Genomic DNA, 23124 nt, shown 5'->3' on the forward strand with positions numbered 1-23124 from the left:
CTCATTTACACCTTAATTTCACAACACTGAAATCTATAAGAACAGATCTTGCTCCTCTGGACAGAGCCATTCTTAATCTCTGTTCTCTGGACCTTGACAGGGTCCCACGAGAGCACAGCAAAGGGGGAGAATCACCTCCCTGGCCCTGCTGCCACACTTCTGCTGCTGCAGCCCAGGCTCTGCTTGGCTTTCTGGGCTGCAAGTGCACACTGCTGGCTCCTGCTGAGCTTCTCATCAGCAGCACCCCCAAGTCCCTCTCCTCAGGGCTGCTCTCCAGGCACTCACTGCCCAGCCTGGATTGGTGCTTGGCATTGCAGGACCTTGCACTTAGTCTTGTTGAACCTCCTGAGCTTGGCTTGTGCCCATCTCTGCAGCCTGTCCAGGTGCCTCTGGCTGGATCCCTGCCCTCCAGCCTGTCTGCTGCACCACACAGCTTGGTGTCATCAGCAAACTTGGTGAGGCTGCACTCAATGACTCTGTCCATGGCACCAATAAAGATGTTGAACAAAACTGGTCCCAGGACTGGACACTGAGGACCAACCCCTACCTGGCTACAACCTCCCTTCAGGGAGTTGTAGACAGCAATGAGGTCAGCCCTGAGCCTCCTCTTCTCCAGGCTAAACCTCTCAACATAAAACTCTACAAAATTCACTTCTGCAACCACTTGCCCACAAGTGAGAAGACACCAAACTCTAAATTCTTAACTAAGTGGCAACCACCACCTCTAGATCAAATAGGACTTACCTAGGGGCAGCTGTGTTGTGATGCACTATCAACTGGCATGGGACTAACTCCTGATGGTGTCTGGGTCCTGCACTGGGAAATGATACAACATTCATTGGCTTCTTCTGTCCCTGTGATTTGAGAAGCAAGGTCCCACCAGTACTTACTGTGATGTGGTGCTGAGGGACATGGTTTAGTAACACTTAATAATTAGATAATGGTTGGACTCAATGATTCTCAGATTCACAGATTGTCTTGAGTTAGAAGTGACCCTTAAAAATTGTCTTGTCCAATCCTCCTGCAGGGAGCAAGGACATCTCCAACTAGATCAGGCTGTCCAGGGCCACATCAAGTCTGACCTCAAAGGTCTTTTCCATCTGAAATGATTTTATGATTCTATGATTCTTTGTGTGAGTGGCTGGTTTTGGTTAGGGATCTCTAGGTGCTCCCAGAGGAGAAAGAAGCAAATCAAGAAAAGCCTAAAATCGGTTTGCCTTGCCCAAACCCAGTCAATATCCACAGCTGAGAGGAAGACCTTGAAGAGAAGAATATTGACTGGAAGCTCTGTTATTTTAGAAAGCAAAACAAATGATGCAAAAGAAGGCAAAATGATACAAAAGCTTCTTCAGCTTGAGAGGTGAGATGTAACTCCATCAGGTGGAGTCCACCTGAAACTTCCTCCCCCTTTTCAGATTCTCTCAAGATGGTTACAGGACCTAAAACAGAACACCACAGTGGCCATCTCAGCTGCAAAGTTTATCCTATGGCAACAGGCTGAGAGAGGTAGGGCTGTTCAGCCTGGGGAAGAGAAGGCTCTGGGGAGAACTTACAGTGTCATTCCAGAGGGCCTACAAGAAAGACAGGAAGGTATTTTCTACAAGGGCTAGCAGTGATAGGACAAGATGGAATGGATTGAAGCTGGAATAGGGGAGATTTAGACTGGAGCCTGGGAAGAAATCCTTCACAGTGAGGGTGGTGAGACACTGGAACAGGTTGCCCAGGGAAGTTGTGGCTTCCAGTTGTGGCACTGGAGGTTTTCAAGGCCAGGCTGGACAGGGCCTTGAGCAACCTGGTCTAGTGGAAGGTGTCCCTGCCCATGGCAGAAGGTTTAGAATTAGATCATCTTCAAGGTCCCTTCCAATCCAAACCACTCCATGAATCTATGGATATTAAAGCTAATTCCAAATGTCTGCTGAAAACTGTAATACAGGGACAAGCCAACAGGTGAAAAAGCCAAACCCAGCTCTGTGAGATGTGATCTGTCACACATGACTCCCGAGGAAAGGAACTCTAGTATCTGAAAGAGTCTAACACTGCTAAATTACATGAGAGTAGGAGAGCAGAGATTATTTTGACACCTTTGAGAGACCTGTGATATGTTCCACAGGCACTGAGCAAAGAACAATGAAACACTTTGATTCATCTGGTACAAAACAGCCTTTCCATTTAAAACCCCAGGTGAAACTGCCCTTTGGTAACAGCTGATCAGAGCTTGTGAATGACCAACAAGAACACCTGAAATCGTTCTCTACCATGGGCAGAGTGTCATGCTGTCATCTGTCAGCCCAGAGAGTATCACCCCTATCATCCCTCCTGAGATCAGGATCCATTAAGCTGAGTTCAAACTCTCAGTTCAGCTATCCTGGAGAGATCTGGTTATTTCTGAGAAGGCAGGAGACATCCCCACAGGTTTTCCATTCTAACAAACAGTGAAAAGTGCCAAATTTGAAAGATTTTCACACTTGAACTGCAGCTACAAGGTAAGTCTTGGCTGGAAGAACTTTATGTAGCTCAGACTAGCTCCAGCAGTTTTTCTCCTTCCTCCCAATACCCTAAGTGGTAAGGTGAAGATCACAATCCCAGTATGGTGGGGTTGGAGGGGACCTCTGGAGATCATCCAGTCCAACTCCTCTGCTAAAGCAGGGTCACCCAGAGCAGGTGCCCGACATTGCAATACCCAGGTGGATCTTGAATCTCTTCAGAGAAGGAAGCCACAACCTCTCTGAGCAGTCTGCTCCAGCACCCTCACAGGAAAGAATTTTAGATGGAACCTTTTAGGTTCCAGTTAGTGCTTGTTGCTCTTTGTCCTGTCCCTGAGCACCACTGTAAAGAGTCTGGCCCCATCCTTCTCTCAGTGATCCTGCTCTGCCAGGCTGGGTTGGACTGGATGATCTCTTGAGGTCCTTTCCAGCCCCTAATGTTCTGTGATTCTGTGTGACTCTGTGATCCTCTGGCCCCTGCCTTTTAGATATTGATCAGCATTAATAAGATCACTGCTTACAAAGACACACAAGTCCTCTTGCTTGTGCCTCTTCAGATCCTACACACGTTGCTGGTTTTCTTTTTAAAATATCATTAGTCCCGTTTCAGAACAGAGGATTGCAAATCTTGTGATGATCTACTGCTTGCTTGAGCAGAGATTTCCACCACCAGCTCTCAACTCTGTCTTCTGAGTAGTATTCTGCTTGATGTCCACAGCAGCAAGCGGGCAGAACGAAGACATCCAAGCTTGATAGAAATAGTAGGATGAGGAGAGGTGGTAGAGGCAAAAGAGGTGCCAAACTGAAGCTCATTCCCGAACTGCTGCACTACTTCAAAGGTGAAAGACATCCAGTGTGGCCAGTATTAAAGTCTACACCCTCTTTGTCACAATTAGCATGTCTCAAGCTCAAGCAGCACATTGGAAATGCCATTACTTATGATACAGAAGATGTTTAAAGAATACAACCTCTCAAATGAAGCCTGAAACACAGTTGGAACAAAGCAAGCAAGACTGAGTCCCATTGCTCAAGGCTGTCAGAATGGGAAACCAAGAAACATTTGGCAATAGCAGAGACCTTTCTTCCCGACATAGCTCTTCTCCTGATATTACAGAATCATCTGGCCTGAAAAACATCTGCTTTTCCTCTGTGCTGCATTCTGCTGCCAATTCTAAGTCTGGCAAGGACAGATCTGCCAGCTTCTTGGCTCTCTGTTACAAAAGAGAATGTTATGAAAGAGAATTTGTGAGTTAGCTGGTTTGTAAACACGACAGCAAGTCACCATGTAAACATGTCACTGCTGTCCCTGTGATTTCTCTCAAGCAGTTTACCTGGCACCTGACACTGAACTCCAGGATCTTCCTCGCCTACTGATACTACACTTGCTTCATGCGTAAAAAAAGCCCAGCTTCTTTTGCTAGCATTTTAAAAGACATCAGCCTTAATTAAACAGTACTCAGAAAGATTCTTGATAATTAGAATAGGAAAGTCACTGGCAATATTTGCATACAAATGAGATTCACAGGTGCACTCAGTCATAGGGTGGGATGCAGTTAAAAAGCAGCCCATTAGAGAAGCTGGTAAGTAAAGGGCAGAAGGTTCCAGACAAGCTGCTCATTTGACACTCTTACTGCTATTACTGGCTACAAAATCTCCCCCAAGATCACTTGCTAAGAGGGGTGTGGTGGCACAATTAAATGGATGCAGTTTTAGGTGCTCTGTGGCTTGTCACAGAATCATAGAATCAACCAGGTTGGAAGAGACCTCCAAGGTCAGCCAGTCCAACCTAGCACCCAGCCCTAGCCAGTCAACCAGACCATGGCACCAACTGCCTCATCCAGGCTTTGCTTGAACACCTCCAGGGATGGTGCCTCCACCACCTCCCTGGGCAGCCCATTCCAATGCCAATCACTCTCTCTGCCAACAACTTCCTCCTAACATCCAGTCTATAGTTCCACCGGCACAACTTGAGACTGTGTCCTCTTGTTCTGTTGCTGGTTGTCATTCACAAGTACTTCCCATGAAAGGGAATGCTGGTGGGACATGAATCACAGCAAAGGATCACATGGAATCCTTTTAGGTTGCTGTGACAGAAAGCAGTTACAGAATCATTTTGGTTGGAAAAGCCTTTTAAGATCATCAAGTCCAATTGCCACTCAACTGCACCTAGGCCAGTGACAAACCATGTCCCTCAGCACCACATCTCTGTTTTTCAAGCACCTCCATGAACAGTGATTCAACCACCTCCCTAGGGAGTGTTTGAGAATTTGCTCAGTGAACAAATACCTTCTAATAACCAACCTAAAACTCATCTGGTGCAACTGGAAACCACGAGCCCCTTATGAGACACCACACCCAAGTACAGATGCATATGCATCAAGAACAGGAGGAATAACACCACACAAGTTGGTAGAAGCAGGGTGAGGAGGGGTGGTTCTCACCTGACTTGTAGTTTAAATCATAGACTATCCTGAGCTGCAAAGCACACATGAGGATCACTGAATCCAGCACCTGAAAGGCAACCAAGAAACCTAGAAGTCGAAGCAGTTCTATGTAAGCTCCTGAAAGCAAGGTTGGTGATGCATAAAAACCTACGCTTGAGAGCTTCGGCAGCAACATCTGCTGGAACAACCACGGCTCACGCAGCAGAGGGAACACCATCCACCTGCCTGCTGTGGAAAGAGAGACAGATTGCAGCATCACTCTTGTTCATAAAATATATTTATTGTTGGTACAGAGAGAGGCATTTTCATCAGTACTTGATAGAGGAGTGAGGAGCACAACAGAATAATTTCAGGTAAATAAAGGCCGTGTTACAACTGAATGTTGGATCATTAACATCATTCCAGCAGAAGGCCTGGAGAGAGACTCTGGTAAGTGACATAATCTGTGCAATAAGTTAGAACACGATTTAGTTTGTCATTAGAGGGAAACTTTAACCTGAGCAAGGAGTACAGCACACCACGGAGCAGCAGCTGACTTGCTCACAAAGTCCCACCACAGCGAGTGTTACATACCCGTGCTTTTGGCAGTGAGGAAATAGCAGCGTTTGAAGGATATTTCTCCCTACTGAGGTCAGTGAAAGGCTCTTTTCTTTTCCTTCCTTCAATCACCAATAAGTGGATTTTACTAAGACTGAACAGGATCTTGGGCTGTGTGCTTTGTGATGGAATAGGATACAGGTCTCGGCTTTTCAAACGGTCACACTGATTGAGCCGTGGTGGCTGCTGCTCTTCAAATGCTTCTTCCCATTCTTCTCTTTATTGGCCTGCCCTGGAAATGGGCTGTCATATCATTTTTTTGGGGAAAAAATGCTCTTCTGCTGAAATTAGAGTTGATGGTCTTGTGCTTGATTTGGATGATGCCTTTATCCTCCTCTCCCAAGCATGCTCTGCTATGGAAACGGTTGGGGGAGAAGGGAAGAGAAAGTGAGAAAACACATTTTTCAGTAACTCTGAGCTATCCCAAAGACTCCTTGGAGTTTGGCTACAATTCCTTCTGAGGATTTGCAGGGTTTTTTTACATTGAAATATAGCAAAAGGAACACTGTCAGCACACACACCATCAGAGAGACAAGCCTCAGAGGCAGAATGAGGCTATCTGAGGATTCCACAAGCCAGGCATTTGGAGGCCTGAAGAGTTGCAGTGCTGAATGCTTTTCACCCATCCTAAAGCTACCATGGCTCTTGTATGTGGCTACTAAAGAACTTAAAATCTCTGACCTTACAGTAAGATGAATCCTGTTCCCAGCCATTACATGCTCAAGGATGTATATCTTGAAGTCTTACCACACTATCTCCCCTACCTATGTCCTTCCTGTGTTCTGAGTCACAATCAAAATCTCAATAGTCTGAATGTGTAGCACTGACCTTGCACTGCCCAGGGAAGTGGTAGAGTCACCATCCCTGGAGGGATTTAAAAGACATGTAGATCTAGCACTTAAGGACACAGGGTAGTGGTGGATTTGGCTGTGCTGGGTTAATGGTTGGATCTGATGACCTGAAAGGTCCTTCTCAGCCTAAACAATTCTATAATTCTATGATCAGTCACCTCCTATGCACAGCCAGGCCACCAAAAGCTAAAAGCACAGATGTGACAACTAGAATCATAGAATCAAGCAGGTTGAAAGAGACCTCCAAGAGCATTCAGTGCAACCTAGCACCCAGCCCTAGACAATCAACCAGACCATGGCACTAAGTGCCTCAGCCAGGCTTGGCTTCAACAGCTCCAGGGATGGTGACTCCACCACCTCCCTGGGCAGCCCATTCCAATGCCAATCACTCTCTCTGATAACAACTTCCTCCTAACATCCAGCCTAGACCTCTCCTGGCACAACTTCAGACTGTGTCCCCTTCTTCTATTGCTGGTTGTCTGGCAGAAGAGAGCAACCCCCACCTGGCTACAGCCTCCCTTCAAGTAGTTGTAGACAGCAATGAGCTTTGCCCTGAGCCTCCTCTTCTGCAGGCTGCACACCCCCAGCTCCCTCAGCCTCTCCTCACAGGGCTGTGCTCCAGGCCCCTCACCAGCTTTGTTGCCCTTCTCTGGACATGCTCCAGCACCTGAACATCTCTCTTGAATTGAGGATCCCAGAACTGGACACAGCACTCCAGGGGTGGCCTGAGCAGTGTTGAGTACATGGGCAGAATAACCTCCCTTGTCCTTCTGGCCACACTGCTCCTGATCCAGGCCAGGATGCCATTGGCTCTCTTGGCCACCTGGGCACACTGCTGGGTCATCTTCAGCTGCTCTCTACCAGTAATCCCAGGTCCTTTTCTTCCTTTTTGCTCTCCAGCCACTCTGTCCCCAGCCTGTAGTGCTGCTTGGGGTTGTTGTGGCCAAAGTGCACAACCCTGCACTTAGCCTTGTTCAGTCTCATCCCATTGGACTCTGCCCACCCATCCAGCCTGGCAAGGTCCCTCTCCAGGGCTCTCCTACCCTCCAACAGCTCCATGCCTGCTCCTAGCTGGGTGTCACCTGGAAACTTACTGATGCTGGACTCAATCCCCTGGTCCAGATCATCAATAAAGATATTGAACAGGCCTGTGCCCAGCACTGATCCTTGAGGAACACCACTAGTGATAGCTGCCAACTGGATGTGGCACCATTCACCACCACTCTCTGGGCCCAGCCTTCCAGCCAGTTCTTGACCCATATCAGAGTGAATCTGTCCAAGCCAGGAGCTGCCAGCTGTGCCAGGAGCTTGTTGTGGCAGACAGAGTCAAAGGCTTTGCTGCAGTCCAGGTAGACTCCATCCACAGCCTGCCCCACACTCACCAGGCAGGGAACCTGATCATGAAAGGAGATCAGGTTGGTCGGGCAGGACCTGCCCTTCCTCAACACATGCTGGCTGGGCCTGATCCCTTGGCCATCCTGTAGGTGCTTTGTGATGGCACTCAAGACAACCTGTTCCATGCCCTTGCCTGGCACTGAGGTCGGGCTGACAGGTCTGGAAATTCCTGGCTCCTCCTTCTGGCTGCCACCAAGGTCTTGACTCCTTTGAGAGAACCTGGCCTGTACTATGAAAGTACAGACTTGCAAGGACAGTAAGCAAGCCCTACTAAAAGCTTCCTGCTGCCATGACCTAGAGATGATCTGCAGAAACAAGCACATATACAGATACTAATTGCCTAGATCAGCGAGGAGAAGAGAAAGTAGAATCTAACAGCACACTGACAGGATAGGCAGTAAAAGCATGCTTGAGGCCATCTGTGTTCACTAGAGGACAACAAGGCTGACAAAGGCAACCTACTGTTCTTGCCTAGAGAATCCATAAAATGAGGAAGACAATAATTATGAGCATCCTCATAAGGAGTGGTAGGAAGTGAATTGCTATGTTTCAGGGCTTATGGCAGGAGCAATCCCAAATGTTAAGCCTGAAATCTTACAGGAGATCTACAGACAACTGCACTGAGAGGCTTCATCAAGTGGGTTGTCAAGCCCTGAAATAGGCTGCCCAGGGAAGTGGTGGAGACCCCACCCCTGGAGGAATTCAAAAGCTGTGGAGATGTGGTGCTGAGGGATGTAGTTCAGTGGTGGCTTGGCAGTGCCATCTTAGCAGTTGGACTTTATGATCATAAAGGTCTTTTTCAAGCCAAACAATCCCATAATTAGATCAATCAAATCAATAGAGGTTCCAAATAAACAAGAAAAAAAACATTTTATCTTCAAAGATAATTACACAGAGGGACAGAGACACAAAGAGGTTGTGGCACCTTCAGCCTTGCAGGCTGTGACTCTAAAGAGCTGATTCAAGTATTTCAGCAGCAATATCTGCCCAGACAGGACACATTTTCCTGAGAATCTGGTGTTGTCAGTTAGGAGTTGGGAAAATAAAAGTGAATGAAAGGTCTCTTGTCCTGTCCTTAACCAAATTCTCATGGTATTACCAAAAAGTAACTTGAACCTCTGTGATCTGTTCTAGATTGTGTGGTCCTGTTCTGGCAGGGAGTTGGATTTGATGATCTCCTTGGGTCCCTTCCAACCCCTAACACCCTGTGAGCCTGTGAACCATTCAAGTAGATCAAGCAGTGTTTCTGCAAGACTTAGGAGCTGTACTCAGGAGCATGACAGAGTGCAGCTAGAAAGTTAAAGTCCTTCTGATCACAAATGTTCTCCAGGATCCACAGAAGAGGAGCACACACTGACAAACCAAAAAGATTGGGTTTTATGCTCCTTGGAGTGTTACTACAAACTCCTTGGGTCCCTTCCAACCCCTAACACCCTGTGAGCCTGTGAACCATTCAAGTAGATCAAGCAGTGTTTCTGCAAGACTTAGGAGCTGTACTCAGGAGCATGACAGAGTGCAGCTAGGAAGTTAAAGTCCTTCTGATCACAAATGTTCTCCAGGATCCATAGCAGAGGAGTACACACTGACAAACCAAAAAGATTGGGTTTTATGCTCCTTGGAGTGCTACTACAAACTCCTTGGGTCCCTTCCAACCCCTAGCACCCTGTGAGCCTGTGAACCATTCAAGTAGATCAAGCAGTGTTTCTGCAAGACTTAGGAGCTGTACTCAGGAGCATGACAGAGTGCAGCTAGGAAGTTAAAGTCCTTCTGATCACAAATGTTCTCCAGGATCCACAGCAGATGAGTACACACAGACAAACCAAAAAGATTGGGTTTTATGCTCCCTGGAGTGCTACTACAAACAAAAATAAGGGAAACTTTTATTAGTTAACAAAATCTGGAGCCTCAGTTTGACAGCCTCCCCGCAGAGATTTCTGTAACCTGATGAAGGCTCCTTTAGCTGGAAGACTCTTTCTGCAGTGGTATTACTGAAACTTGCTCAAAGCCATCCCTGAGCTGAAGATTAACTTTACATAAATTTAACACTGCCTAGGTTAAGGCAGGAAATTCCCAAAAGATCTGAGAAACAAAAAAATTGTGTTACTTTTATTTAGTGTCCTCAGGATAGAAACTGCAGGTATTTGTTCATCACATGCATATTTCTCCCCACAACATTTCATCTTCAGACAACTGGGAGTGTCTCAGGTCTTGGCTTTGTCTACACTTGGGTGCTTTTTTAAATGCTCTTTACTGACTGGTGCCATTTAATAGCACCTACAGATTTTACTTCATGTCTTTATATTTCTTTTCTTGTGTTTGTTTGTTTGTTTTCATTAAACCAGTACAGGGGAACCTGCTCTGACTCTTCCACACTGAGCTCCCTTCAAACAAGGTAGTGTTAAATGGTGGCCATAAGTTGAGTGCTTCCAGCAAGACCACTTCTACATATTTTTCTATTACACTGAAAGACAGTATATAGTAAAAGGAGTGGAGGATGTGCCTAAAATAATGGATTTATTCTGGCCAAGAAGCATGATTAAGGATCACTTGATCCTACAAGTTAGAATAATGGTTACAAGACTAAAGAGGCTGAAGGATAACAGAGAATCAGAGAATTGTTTGGGTTGGAAAAGACCTTTAAGGGTCATCTGGTCCAACCCCTCTCTGCAGTCAGGGCAGAGTAAAGGGGAAGGAGAACCTCCCTCGACCTACTAACCACAGCCCAGAATGGCATTGGCCTTTCTGGCCACAAGAGCACACTGCTGGCTCATGGCCATCCTTTCAGAGCTGGACCCAGCATTGCGAGCAGAGTCTTAGCAGAGCACAGCAGGAGGATTCCCTCACTGCACAGGAGATCAGCCCAAGACATTGTTGGGTCTGGGTTGTGAGCACCCATTGCCAGCATGTGTCCATCTTTTCACCTACCAGCACCCTCAGTTCCTTCTGCACAGGAATGCTCTCAACATTTTGTAGCCAGGCTGTTAGATACCTGCAGCTGTTGGTACCATTCTTTGAAGCACTTTCAAATCTCACCTGCCTGCAGAGACTTGTACTTCTCTGAAATGTAATGGTTTAATAGGAAACTACTGTGCAGGATTCATTAAGCTACAGGCTAGTTGTGCTTCCATATAGGAATTAGGAGATCTTGTAAACACTTGTAGGTAGGCAAGAGAGCCGATGACATTCTGGTCTGGATCAGGAAGAGTGTAGCCAGTAGGACAAGGGAGGTTATTCTGCCCATGTACTCAGCACTGCTCAGGCCACAGCTTGAGTGCTGTGTCCAGTTCTGGGCTCCTCAATTCAAGAGAGATGTTGAGGTGCTGGAAGGTGTCCAGAGAAGGGCAACGAAGCTGGTGAGAGGCCTGGAGCACAGCCCTGTGAGGAGAGGCTGAGGGAGCTGGGGGTGTGCAGCCTGCAGCAGAGGAGGCTCAGGGCAGACCTCATTGCTGTCTACAACTCCCTGAAGGGAGATGGTAGCCAGGTGGGGTTGGGCTCTTCTCGCAGGCAAGCAGCACCAGAACAAGGGGACACAGTCTCAAGTTGTGCCAGGGGAGGTCTAGGCTGGATGTTAGGAGGAAGTTGTTGGCAGAGAGGTTGATTGGCGTTGGAATGGGCTGCCCAGGGAGGTGGTGGAGTTGCCATCCCTGGAGGTGCTGAAGCAAAGCCTAGATGAGGCACTTAGTGCCATGGTCTGGTTGACTGGATAGGGCTGGGTGCTAGGTTGGGCTGGATGATCTTGGAGGTTTCTTTCAACCTGGTTGATTCTATAACTCCAGGGGTTAAAAAGCACACAGAAGGAAAAAAAAAAAAAGGTATTTTAAAAACCACCTTGTTCATGTGAGTGGATGCAGAGCAGAAAGCATGACTAAAATGCCACTGCATGGTCTGCAGTAGTGCAGTGACTAGTCTGGTGTTACTGCAGCAGCGGGAACACAAAATGCCACAGACAACCTTAATATCTTCTCCCTAATGGCTCCATTTAATGACTTTTTCTGCTCTCTGTTACCATTATAATAAAATGCAAACATTAATAATATTGTTTAATTCATCTCCCTGGCTTCTCATGACTTTGGGCAAAGATCTGAAGCGAGGATACAAGAATGTGTCAAACTCCACAGAATTAACGACTCTTTGGGCTTTTCTAACAAGGGGGAGAAAAGGACAGATAGAGACATGAGATTACAGACAGGAGGAGAAATAAGGAGCACACAGAAGAGAGGGTGAGATAATTATAAGCAAGATAGGAAAGAAAGAGGAGTCAATAAATTCAATTTATGAAAAGCACAAAGTGTGCTCAGCCTGAGCACAAGTGCCCAGACTCCTCGCCAGGAAATCGGATTAGTTAACTTATTTGGTTTTCAATATCTTGCTTCTGTTCCCTCTAGCAACATTTCTTCTTTGTTTGTTTCTTGTAGCCAGTGTCAGTTAACTTCTTCATTTCTGAACCTGCTCTTTATGCCACTCTGCTGCCTTCCAACCAAGCACCCGTGGCAGGTAATTCTGCAGTATTTTATAGCAGCACTTAGCAATTATTTCCAAGGAACTGGTTTGGGTTTTTTTTTTCCTTTGCCTGGACTTTTGGGCAATCAGTGAGTAAAAATAATTGCAATTACAGCTGCAGTGCATGGAAGATGAGATACAGAGGACTGATGTTCATTGTTCCTGCCTGCAAATATTTCCATCATAAAAGGCTTCTCTTTCTCTCTTATCATAAGAGAGAAACCTCTCTGAATTCTCATCTTCAAGCTTTTGTGAAAGAGAGTAGGAAACATTTAGGAAACACTTTTAACTACTTGACAGGCCTGGGTGAAGATCTTCAACCAAAAAAAGAAAGGTGTTTAAAAGGGTGTTTAAACCTAATGCTCAGATCTATGCAATTTTCTTTTCATACAGCTTCTGAATATGAATTAATTCACCCTCATCATAGTCTGCTGAAGAAATTCCTATCAGAAAGAAACTCTGGTTGTAGCTTAAACATCTTGAAGTAATTAATGTAACATTTTTTTTGTTGTTAATTAAAAACCCAATACATTATAAAAACAGTAAATTAAGTGTTCCAGGTGATGCAAGCCTTGGTGAGAATCTAATGCACTATATAACACTTCAATATTATTCCCTGAACTTATCTCCAAAATGCCTCAAACCCACCCACACTGCAGGGTCTTTAGCCTGGATTTTGGAATGTAAAAATCACCCTAAACTCAGAAAGAATAAATACAGACACCAATTACTGTTTGTCATAGCAGGTATTAGATGAAAAAATCTGCATTTCAGTTTAAAGGAAAGAAAATTGAGCTCAAAATGTCATGGGGGCCTGGATAGCTGAAAGAAGAAAGGGATGTGTCCAACTGTGGGAACCCAGCACAAGGCAGACATGGATTTCCTGGAGTGCCTCTAAAGGAGGGCCACAAGTATGATCAGAGGAGTGGAGCACCTCTCCTATAATGACAGGATGAAAGAATTGTGGCTGTTCAGCCCAAAGCAGATAAGGCCCTGGGGAGACCTTGTAGTTGCATTTCCATAGCTGCACTTCTGTAACTGCATGGGACACAGGGATATCAATATCTGCAGAGTCAGAGTGGTTGGAGAACAGCCAGGCAGAAAGGGAGCTGGGGGTACTGGTAGAGAGTAGCTGAACATGAGGAGCAGTGTGCCCAGGTGGCCAAGAGAGCCAATGGCATCCTGGCCTGCATCAGGAACAGTGTGGCCAGCAGGACAAGGGAGGTTATTCTGCCCTCGTATTCAGCACTGGTCAGGTCACACCTTGAGTGCTGTGTCCAGTTCTGGACTCCTCAATTCAAGAGAGATGTTGAGGTGCTGGAAGGTGTCCAGAGAAGGGCAAGGAAGCTGGTGAGGGGCCTGGGGCACAGCCCTGTGAGGAGAGGCTGAGGGAGCTGGGGGTGTGCAGCCTGCAGAAGAGGAGGCTCAGGGCTGACCTCATTGCTGCCTGCAACTACTTGAAGGGAGGCTGTAGCCAGGTGGGGTTGGTCTCTTCTGCCAGGCAAGCAGCAACAGAACAAGGGGACACAGTCTCAAGTTGTGCCAGAGGAGGTCTAGGCTGGATGTTAGGAGGAAGTTGTTGTCAGAGAGAGTGATTGGCATTGGAATGGGCTGCCCAGGGAGGTGGTGGAGTCACCATCCCTGGAGGTGTTGAAGAAAAGCCTGGCTGGGGCACTTAGTGCCATGGTCTGGTTGACTGGCTAGGGCTGGGTGCTAGGTTGGGCTAGATGATCTTGGAGGTCTCTTTCAACCTGGTTGATTCTATGATTCTGTGATTCTATGAAAGCTAGGGAAGGACTGTTTGGGCTTGTGGTGATAGGATGAGGGGTGACTGTTTGAAACTGGAGCTGGGTAGACTTAGGTTGGACATGAGGAGGAAGTTCTTCACAATGAGAGTGAACACTTTGCCCAGAGACATGATTGAGGCCCTGTCCCTGGAGACACTCAAGATCAGAACTGATGTGGCTCTGGGCATACTGATCTGGTTGGAGGTGTGTCGGCTCACTGCAAGGTAGCTGGACAAGATAACCTTTGAAGGTCCCTTCCAACTCAATGTGAATTTGTAAAGGGCATGAACTTGAATGTAGGAAGTTTCATCTAAACATGAGAATGAAATTCTTTACTTTGAGGCTGGCAGAGCACCGAAACAGGCTCCCATCCCTAGAAACTTTCAAGACCTGCCTGGACAAGTTCCTGTGTTACCTGACTTAGGTGATCCTGCTGTAGCAGGGGGGTTGGACTCCATTCCTGCCACTCTGTGATTCTGTGAAAACTTTCTAGATGGATTCATAGGAGCTCCTGTGCTCAAAGAAGGCAACTGGACAAAGCTGGCTGCAATTCTCATGCCTGGGTGTCTGGGCAAGGCTCAACCACCTCTCCAAAACTAATAAAGCTTTATGAAAGAAAGCCTCAGGCTTGGACATCAAGAAAAAAAATATGAGCAGGAAGATCTGGTAGGCTGTGGGTTTTTTAAGGAAATGAAGTTGTTCAGGGGCTTGGTGCATTAACAATCAGGCAGGAGGGCATACGATGGAGGGTATATCGAAGGAAGTGATTTTGCCAGGGACAGGGTGATCTCACTGACATTTATTTTTCATCCCATGAATCCTCTTTAACGTTTTCACTAATGATGCCAATGTTTAACATCATAAAGTGATTTTAGAGCTGCCCAGACAGTCAGACAATTGTCCTTGTCCTGCAGTGTTCAGAGAACAACCATGCTACAGTCATTATCCAGTTCCAACCACCTGTATAGGCAGGGACACCTCCCACTAGAACAGATCACTCAAGGCCTCATCCAACCTGCCCTTGAACACCTCCAGGGAGGAAGCAGCCACAACTTCCTTGGGCAACCTGTGCCAGTGTCTCACCACCCTCACTGCAAAGAACCCTTTCCTAACATCTAGTTCAAATCTCCCCCCCTCCACTTTAAACCCATTCCCCCTCCTCCTGTCATTACAAGACCTTGTCAATAGTCCTTCCCCAGCCTTCCTCTAGGTCCTTCAGGTACCGGAATGCCACTCTAAGGTCTCCTCAAAGCCTTCTCTTCTCCAGGCTGCAGAGCCCCAGCTCTTGTAGGCTGTCCTCACAGCAGAGCTGCTCCAGCCCTCAGATCTTCTTCGTGGCCCTCCTTTGGACTGGCTCCAACAGTTCCACGTCCTTCACGGTTCCATGATTGAGTGTCCATATTTCTAACTCACCTGTTTGGCATGATTGACACAGTGCAGGTACTGGCTGGCCAGGGCAGAGCAGCTGAGGGTCTCCTGAGCATGCTGTTGGTAACACTGTAGAATTTTCTCCTGCAGATCACCACAGATCGGGTGAGACTCGTATCGCCTAAGGGCAAAGAGAAAAGAACCTCTTGGTTTCCTTCTCAAAAGACTGCATGAATTTTGTGCATCTCTTTTGTACACAGCATCACTCTGAAAGGAGTAAATTAAATACTAGAAGTGAAGGAAACACTTTGAATTTCTAGAGAAGGGCTGTTTCCAGAGCTAGTTGGGTTATAAGGGGGGAAAGTGAGATGCAAATAGCAACGTGAGCTGCAGAATTTGGCTATTGAGACCACAATGTCATCCTGATCCAGTTCTCAGTTTCCAGCTAGCAGAGAAAATGAACATCCAACTTGATGTGAGCACACATCTCAGCAATCACAGGATGGTAGGGGTTGGAAGGGACCCAAGGAGATCATCGAGTCCAACCCCCCTGCCAGAGCAGGACAATCCTATCTAACACAGAGCACAGAGGAACACATCCAGACAGGCCTGGAAAGGCTCCAGAGAAGGAGGCTCCACAACTTCTCTGGGGAGCCTGTGCCAGTGCTCTGGGACCCTTACAGCAAAGAAGTTCCCCCTTGTGTTGAGGTGGAGACTCTTTTGTTGCAACTTACACCCATTGCTCCTTGTCCTATCCCAGGGAGCGGTGAGCAGAGCCTGTCCCCCCCCATCCTGGCAGCCCTCAGATACTTATAAACATTTATCAAATCCCCTCTCAGTCTTCTCTTCTCCAGATTAAACAGCCCCAGGGCACTCAGCCTCTCCTCATCAGGCAGTGCCCTCCAGTCCCCTACTCAACCTTGTAGCACTCCTCTGGACCCTCTCCAGCAGATCCCTGTCCCTCTTAAACTGGGGAGCCCAAAACTGAACACAGTATTAAAGACTGGGTCTCACCAGGGGAGAGTAGAGGGGAAGGAGAACTTCCCTTGATCTGCTGGACACACTCTTCCTAATACACCCCAGGATGCCATTGGCCTTCTTGGCCACAAGGGCAGACACATCTGACCTCACCTACAGCACAGTCACAGAATCACAGGAAAGCTTCCTTGCTGACAGCCCTAGGACCAACTAATCTCGCTACTTAGCAAACACTGCTCCTGCATAGAAGTAAAACCACCCCTTGGGCTGACCTCCAGACTATCAAAACCCAACTACCATCAGCAAATTACACAACCTACTTTTGCTGATCTGATGAGAGCCTCTATTTTCAGCACATCCTCCTTCCCATCACCTCAATTCTAATCCTCACAGCAGATGTGCAAGTTACTTAGGAATTTTTGTCTGCTTTCTTTATTGTCTGAACCCATTGCTCCTGCCACCTTTTAGGCTGATGCAAATGTGTGTTTTGCCTTCCATAGAAGCCACAGAAAGGGAAGCTTCTGTAGTCCTTCCTGGAAAATCCAATCTCATTTGGGTAAAAATCTTGTCTTTTGCAGTGATTTCTAAATTGCTGTTCATGCTGATAAGGGCACAGAATTAAAGTGGGAATATAACACTTGTTTATTTCAAAAGTAAAGGGGTTGGTAAAGTGTTTCAGAGACAGAATGTCCATGGAAATTGTGATGGTTTGGGTACTACCCACCCCCCCCACCCCCCCACTTAAGAAAATCACCCAGACTGGACTCAATGGATCTGGAAATTAGAATGAAGCTTTATATTTATAGCTTAGCACAATATCTAAGCAGATATTTACAACATATACATCTATAGACAGAAATATATGATTTGAAAAGTAATACAGGAACACAGCAGCCCTCCCAGAAACCAGAGTCCCAAGAAAGGGCTCCCAACCACCCTTCTACCTCCTTTCCACTCCTCTACCTTATCCCAGACTTTGCATTACATTCAAGAGAGAGTGATTGGCATTGGAATGGGCTGCACAGGGAGGTGGTGGAGTCACTGTGGCTGGAGGTGTTCAAGAAAAGGCTGGATGAGGCACTTAGTGCCATGGTCTAGTTGACTGGATAGGGCTGGGTGCTAGGTTGGGTTGGATGATCTTGGAGGTCTCTTCCAACCTGGTTCATTCTATAATTCTAAAGCAAGAACATCTCCCCTCAGACTTGTTTTCTCCAGGCTAACCCCCCCATTCCCTCAGCTGCTCCTCACAAGACTTATGCTCTAGACCCTTCACCAACTTTGGTGCCTTTCTTAGGACATCTTCCCATCTACCCTGCCAGGAATGCCTCGCAGTGGCTTCTCTAACATCCATTCCTGTCCATATTAGTTTTAATTCAATAAGGTTGTAAAAAAACTTGAGATTCATTAGCCACAGTATCCTCAGATGAACATTCTGCTCTTATTTTGCTGCTCAGCCAAGGCAAAGCTCTGTTTTGCTCAAGTATGGAAGTGAAACGTGAAGCACAACACTGCTCCTTAGGGGAAGTGACTTCTTGGCAGTCGCTCAAGATGTAGTACCAAAAGAAAGGAATGTGAAGTCACCTTGATTTTACAGGATGTACCTATATAAAACATCCCACTCACTCTCTTCATTCATTACTGTACATCTGTGAAACACCTAAACCACAATTAAAAGGCAGTCCCAGGTGCCCACACTTTATGATCAGGAAGTTCAAACGTCTGTAGTCTTAGAGAGGAGGATTTTCCCTTAATCCCCCCTCTGCTGATATCAGCAAGTACATCAAAAGCCTTTTAGGCATCAGAACGTAGGCCCACAAAGTGCTGCACACTGACTGACTATGGCAAGGTCTGCATGATGATGGAAGACAAGAGGAAGCACCACATACACTCTCTGTAGACCTAAGATTGATGATTTCATAGAATCATAGAATGGTAGGGGTTGGAAGGGACCTTTGAAGATCCTAGAGTCCAATCTCCCTGCCAAAACAGGATCACCCAGGGCAGGTCACACAGGAATGCAACCAGATAGTGCCTAGAGAAGGAAATGTCTCTAGAGGAGAATCCACAACAAGCAAAGCCTGGATGAGGCACTTAGTGCCATGGTCTGGTTGACTGGATAGGGCTGGGTGCTAGGTTGAACTTGGAGGTCTCTTCCAACCTGCTTGATTCTACGATTCTATGATTCTGAACCTCTGTGGGCAGCCTAGTCCAGGGCTCCAACACCCTCACGGTATAGAAGTTTTTCATCACGCTAAGGTGGAACTTGCTGTGCTCCAGTTTGTGTCCACTGCCCCTCATCCTATCACAATGCACCACTGAAAAGAGCCTGGCCCCTTCTTCTTGACAGACACCCTTAAGGTATTTACAAACATTAATAAGATCCCCTCTGGGCTTCTCTTCCCCACACAAAACACCCTCAGGTCTCGCAGCCTTTCTTTTATAGAGCTTCTTCTTTCCTAGTACCCTGCACAGTAAACTTGTCTCTCTGCTATGCTATGAGAGGGTTTCTTCAAATTAAAAACAAAGGAGAAAATGCAGATATGCCACAACAATCACAGTCTGGTGCCCCCCACGAAGCACAGCTAAACAAAGAGGCTTCATTCCAAAGTTCAGAGACCTGCTGCTCAGAAGCCTTTAGGGAGACACTGAAAAGCAACTGATGAAGTGGAACAGCTCAAAGATCACCCCACAGTGCAGCCATAAACTCTTGGTTGACTCTTTTTAACTCGTGTGCATTATCTGGCTTTTAATGATCGTTTTACATCATCAAGGCAAGGAAGAACTCTTTTGTTAAAGCATGTCAGCACCCACCTCTGTCTTGTTTCTACTTAAAGAAGGGCCAGAAACTGTCAGGGTTTTTGACATTGCAATGTTTTCTTTATCAGTTGTGCATTTACTTTCTGCTTGCTCTAGTAAATGTTTTAGTAATGGGACAAATAAATCCCAACACTCCAAATAAAACAAAACTCCAAATCTTGGTCTCTTCTCCCAGGCAAGCAGCAACAGAAGAAGGGGACACAGTGTGAAGTTGTGCCAGGGGAGGTCTAGGCTGGATGTGAGGGAGGAAGTTGTTGGCAGAGAGAGTGATTGGCATTGGAATGGGCTGCCCAGGGAGGTGGTGGAGTCACTGTCCCTGGAGGTGTTGAAGCCAAGCCTGGCTGAGGCACTTAGTGCCATGGTCTGGTTGATTGGCTAGGCTGGGTGCTAGGTTGGACTGGCTGAGCTTGGAGGTCTCTTCCAACCTGGCTGATTCTATGATTCTCTCTCTCTCCAACTCCCTGAAAGGAGGTTTTAGCAGTGTTGGTCTCTTCTCCCAAGGAACAAGTGACAGAACAAAAGGAAATGGCCTCAAGTTGCACAAGGGAATGTTTAAGTTGCACATTAGGAAGAATTTCTGCTCCCAAGGGGTTCTCAATCCCTGGAACAGGCTGCCCAGGGAATTGGTGGAGTCCCCATCCCTGCAGGGAATGGAAAGCCATGTACACGTTGCATTGAGGGACCGGGCTTAGTGATGGGCTTCACAGTGCTGGGTTAACAGTTGGACTTGATGATCTGCAATGTCTCTTCCAACCAAAACAGTTCCATGGTACATTGTCCTCTGCCCCTCAGTTGCTTGATTTCATACTATGACTTTTCACTGCTAGTTTTTCAAGCTGTGCTCTCAGCCCGCTGTTCTTCCAGGCCCTGCAGATCCAATGCAAGTCAATGTGAATATGGGGCCACTTCTTCAAGACAACAGAGTCCATTTTCATGGATTAATCTACTGAGGGAGAGCACCAGCTCTATATTGATCAGCTGTTCTTGTTACCCTACTCTAATGTACTATTTGCACCTTGGGGAAAACACTAAATGAGATTATTGCCTAACATTAACTGGCCATAAACCATGTGCTGCAGGATCTCCCACTTGGGAGAGAAGGTTGCATCATGCATTATGGGAACCCTACCAAAGGGTTTAAGATTGATTTCTGTTTGGTGATGGATGATAGGACTCTTGGATGGTCAGAAACAGCCAGCAGCAAGGAAAGTCCTCCAAAGAGAAATGAAATCTCTCCCTAACAAAGAACTTCTCTAAGGTTCCTATAAATAAAGGCTGCTTTACAGAAGCATTTAAGGATTTGTGGGGCTTGAAGGAATTGTAGAATGGTTTGGGTTGGAAGGGACCTTTAAAGGTCATTTAGTCTAACTTCACTGCAGTGAGCAGGACTCAAGAAAAAGCTGAAGGTAAAGCTTGTAAGAAAAGGCAAATATTGTCAAATCAGTAATTACATGGAATTTGCTGTAAAAATGGGGAGGTTTTAAACACCTGAATGAATAAAGCAGCCTGGTCTACTCTCACACCTGACCCTGATTTGTGCAGAAGGTTCCTTCCCTGCACTATCTCATGTCTCCCGCATTTTAGGAGCTGTAGCAGGGAAAGTGTCTCATTATTTTCCTTTCTTTTTCCTTTTTTAAATCACTTGGGAATTTTATAACTAAACTGAAGCAAAAAACACACAACACAGGATTTGATTTGTCCTGGTCTGAACTAGAGCAGAACTAATTCTGGTCAGTGATTTGACTTCTCAGGTCATGCTCTTAGGAACTGTACTTGCTGAAGTTCAGGACATGTCTGCACAGTCAGTGCCTGCATCTGGGAGTGAGAACACTGATGGGGAGAGTTACTGGCAAGGGTTGGGCTGCAGAAAGGTTCTTGCTTAGACTTGCTGTTTGTACAGACCAAGTCCACTGCTACAACTTACATCTCATGTTGGAGTGCAGTAAGAAAGAGATGGCACCTGTGGGGTGCCTAAACTGACCAACAAAGGATTCTATCCCATGAGCATCATCTTCAGGATAAAGCTTAGGGGTCACCAGGACCAAGCTTCTTCTCCAATGGCTGGTATCTTATAGAACCATAGAATGGTGTAGGTTGGAAGGGACCTTAAGGATCATCCAGTTTCAACATCCCTGCTACAGGCAGGGACACCTCCCACTAGAACAGGTCACTCAAGGCCTCATCCAACCTGGCCTTCAGCACCTCCAGGCAGGGAACAGCCACAACCTCCCTGGGCAACATGTGCCAGTGTCTCACCACCTTCTCTGCAAAGAACCCTTTCCTAACATCTAGTTTGGATCTCCTCTCTTCCAGTTTAAACCCATTCCTCCTCATCCTGTCATTACAAGACCTTGTCCATAGTCCCACCTCCCCAGACCTCACAGGCATTGTCAGGACTCTGTCCATTCTGCCTTTGATCTCAGTATGTCTGTTCCTGACTATAGTTCCAGAATCCAGCTCCTGAATCTGGTTTTCATTTGTCACTGAGTCCAGTTTGGGAGTTCCCAGGTACCTGCCCCCAGCATCAGTGGAGACAGTGATGTCACTGCTGTCAGGGGTTGGGTTTGATATCAGTTTGTCTCTATTTCATGTTATTGTTATCATATTCACTAAAGCTGGTTTAGTTCCTTTTCCAGCACATCACTCACTCTCCCTTATTCCCTTTCTCTCCCCTCTGGGAAAGCAGAGTGGCTCACAGAGAGTCTGTCACTCATCTAGCAGCCAGTCCAGCCTAACCCTTGACAGGAGTGAACTGCCAGGGAACCTTAACAGATCTCTGTCTCCATTCAGTGCAACTCAACAACTCCTTTAGAGAATCAACACACACATGAAATCTCCAGCGCCTTTCTTAGCTAGAGTCAATAGGAGCCGCAGCCTGACCTGCACCACGCACCACATGGCACGCTGGGAACGATGTGTTTTTATTCAGTTTGCAATTACTGGATCTGCTTTTGCTTTCCCAGCTGCTCCTCAAGCACCTCACATGCCAGCAGAATCTCTCTCTGTGCTGGAATAAACCTCTGAGGGAGCCATGCACCCACCGCTTCCATCAGGCTGCTGCACTACAATCTCATAGAGGTAATAGGATGGAAGCCACAAAAGAAAATGAGAGACAGGCTTGAAAAAAGAAATATTCTATGCTAAAGGATGAAGAGAAAAGCTAATGAAGGTAACTTTGTACTCATCTAGCCTCTCTCAAAGAGCATAGCTTATTGTACTCCTGGGGGCACTGAGAAAGGAGCCCCTTCATGGCATTCAAACAAAATGTCTACTAAAGAGGAAATTCGCAATCACCACGGTAAGCTTGGCAGGGTTTTGTGATAAAGCTGACATTCTGACTGAAGGAATCTGAATTGCTGATGAGTTTCCAGCTGTGCAGGTACCTGGCATAATTCCACCAGATCAGGTCTTCAGGCAATTGTCATAAAATATGGGAGGAAAAAAAATAGCAACAAAAATCCCAGCACATAGTACCAAAAAGAGTGCCTTTAGATGGCCACAGGTACCCAGGGCTTCGTTTTCTTCCTCATTAAGATGCTGACACCTATCATAGCATCTGGTTTTATTTGTGTGACCCCTGGCATCTCAGGCTACTTCTGTATCTCTAAATAAAAAAGACAAGAGATGATCCCCTGGGCCCAAGGCCAGGTAGTATGATACAGCACAACCTGCCTCTCTTCATCTTGCCTTCCCTTCCAAACCAGCATCTTGGCACATCCACATCCAAAGAGCAAACTAGGCATGGTCCCCAGCACCTGCTGATCCCCTGGCCATGCCTGGTGCTGTCCAGGAAAGTGTTAGCTGCAAAACAAGTCCTGTTGGACTAGATGAAATGTAAAGGTCTGTGCTGGTTTGAGCCTAGCTAGAATGTTTTGGTGAGAAGGATTAGATCACAGGCTGTGAA

General features: G+C 46.5%; 1 protein-coding gene across 4 annotated transcripts in view; it reads right to left on the bottom strand.

Moving 5' to 3' along the window:
- Positions 1–5186: 5186 nt before the first annotated feature.
- CHCHD3 (coiled-coil-helix-coiled-coil-helix domain containing 3) overlaps positions 5187–23124 on the bottom strand; it is a 200602-nt gene continuing 182664 nt past the window's right edge. For 2 of the 4 annotated variants that reach the window (XM_064142736.1, XM_064142738.1), the window contains 2 exons: positions 15471–15606; positions 5187–5874 (listed from right to left, as the gene is read on the bottom strand). In XM_064142736.1, the coding sequence (XP_063998806.1) occupies positions 5851–5874; positions 15471–15606 (160 nt within the window). In that variant the 3' untranslated portion in view covers positions 5187–5850. Of the gene's footprint in view, positions 5878–15470; positions 15607–23124 lie in introns of all 4 variants that reach the window. The other 2 variants (XM_064142735.1, XM_064142737.1) reach the window with 1 other exon arrangement.

This window comes from Pogoniulus pusillus, chromosome 4 (assembly GCF_015220805.1).
Source record: "Pogoniulus pusillus isolate bPogPus1 chromosome 4, bPogPus1.pri, whole genome shotgun sequence".
Classification (NCBI taxonomy): domain Eukaryota; kingdom Metazoa; phylum Chordata; class Aves; order Piciformes; family Lybiidae; genus Pogoniulus; species Pogoniulus pusillus.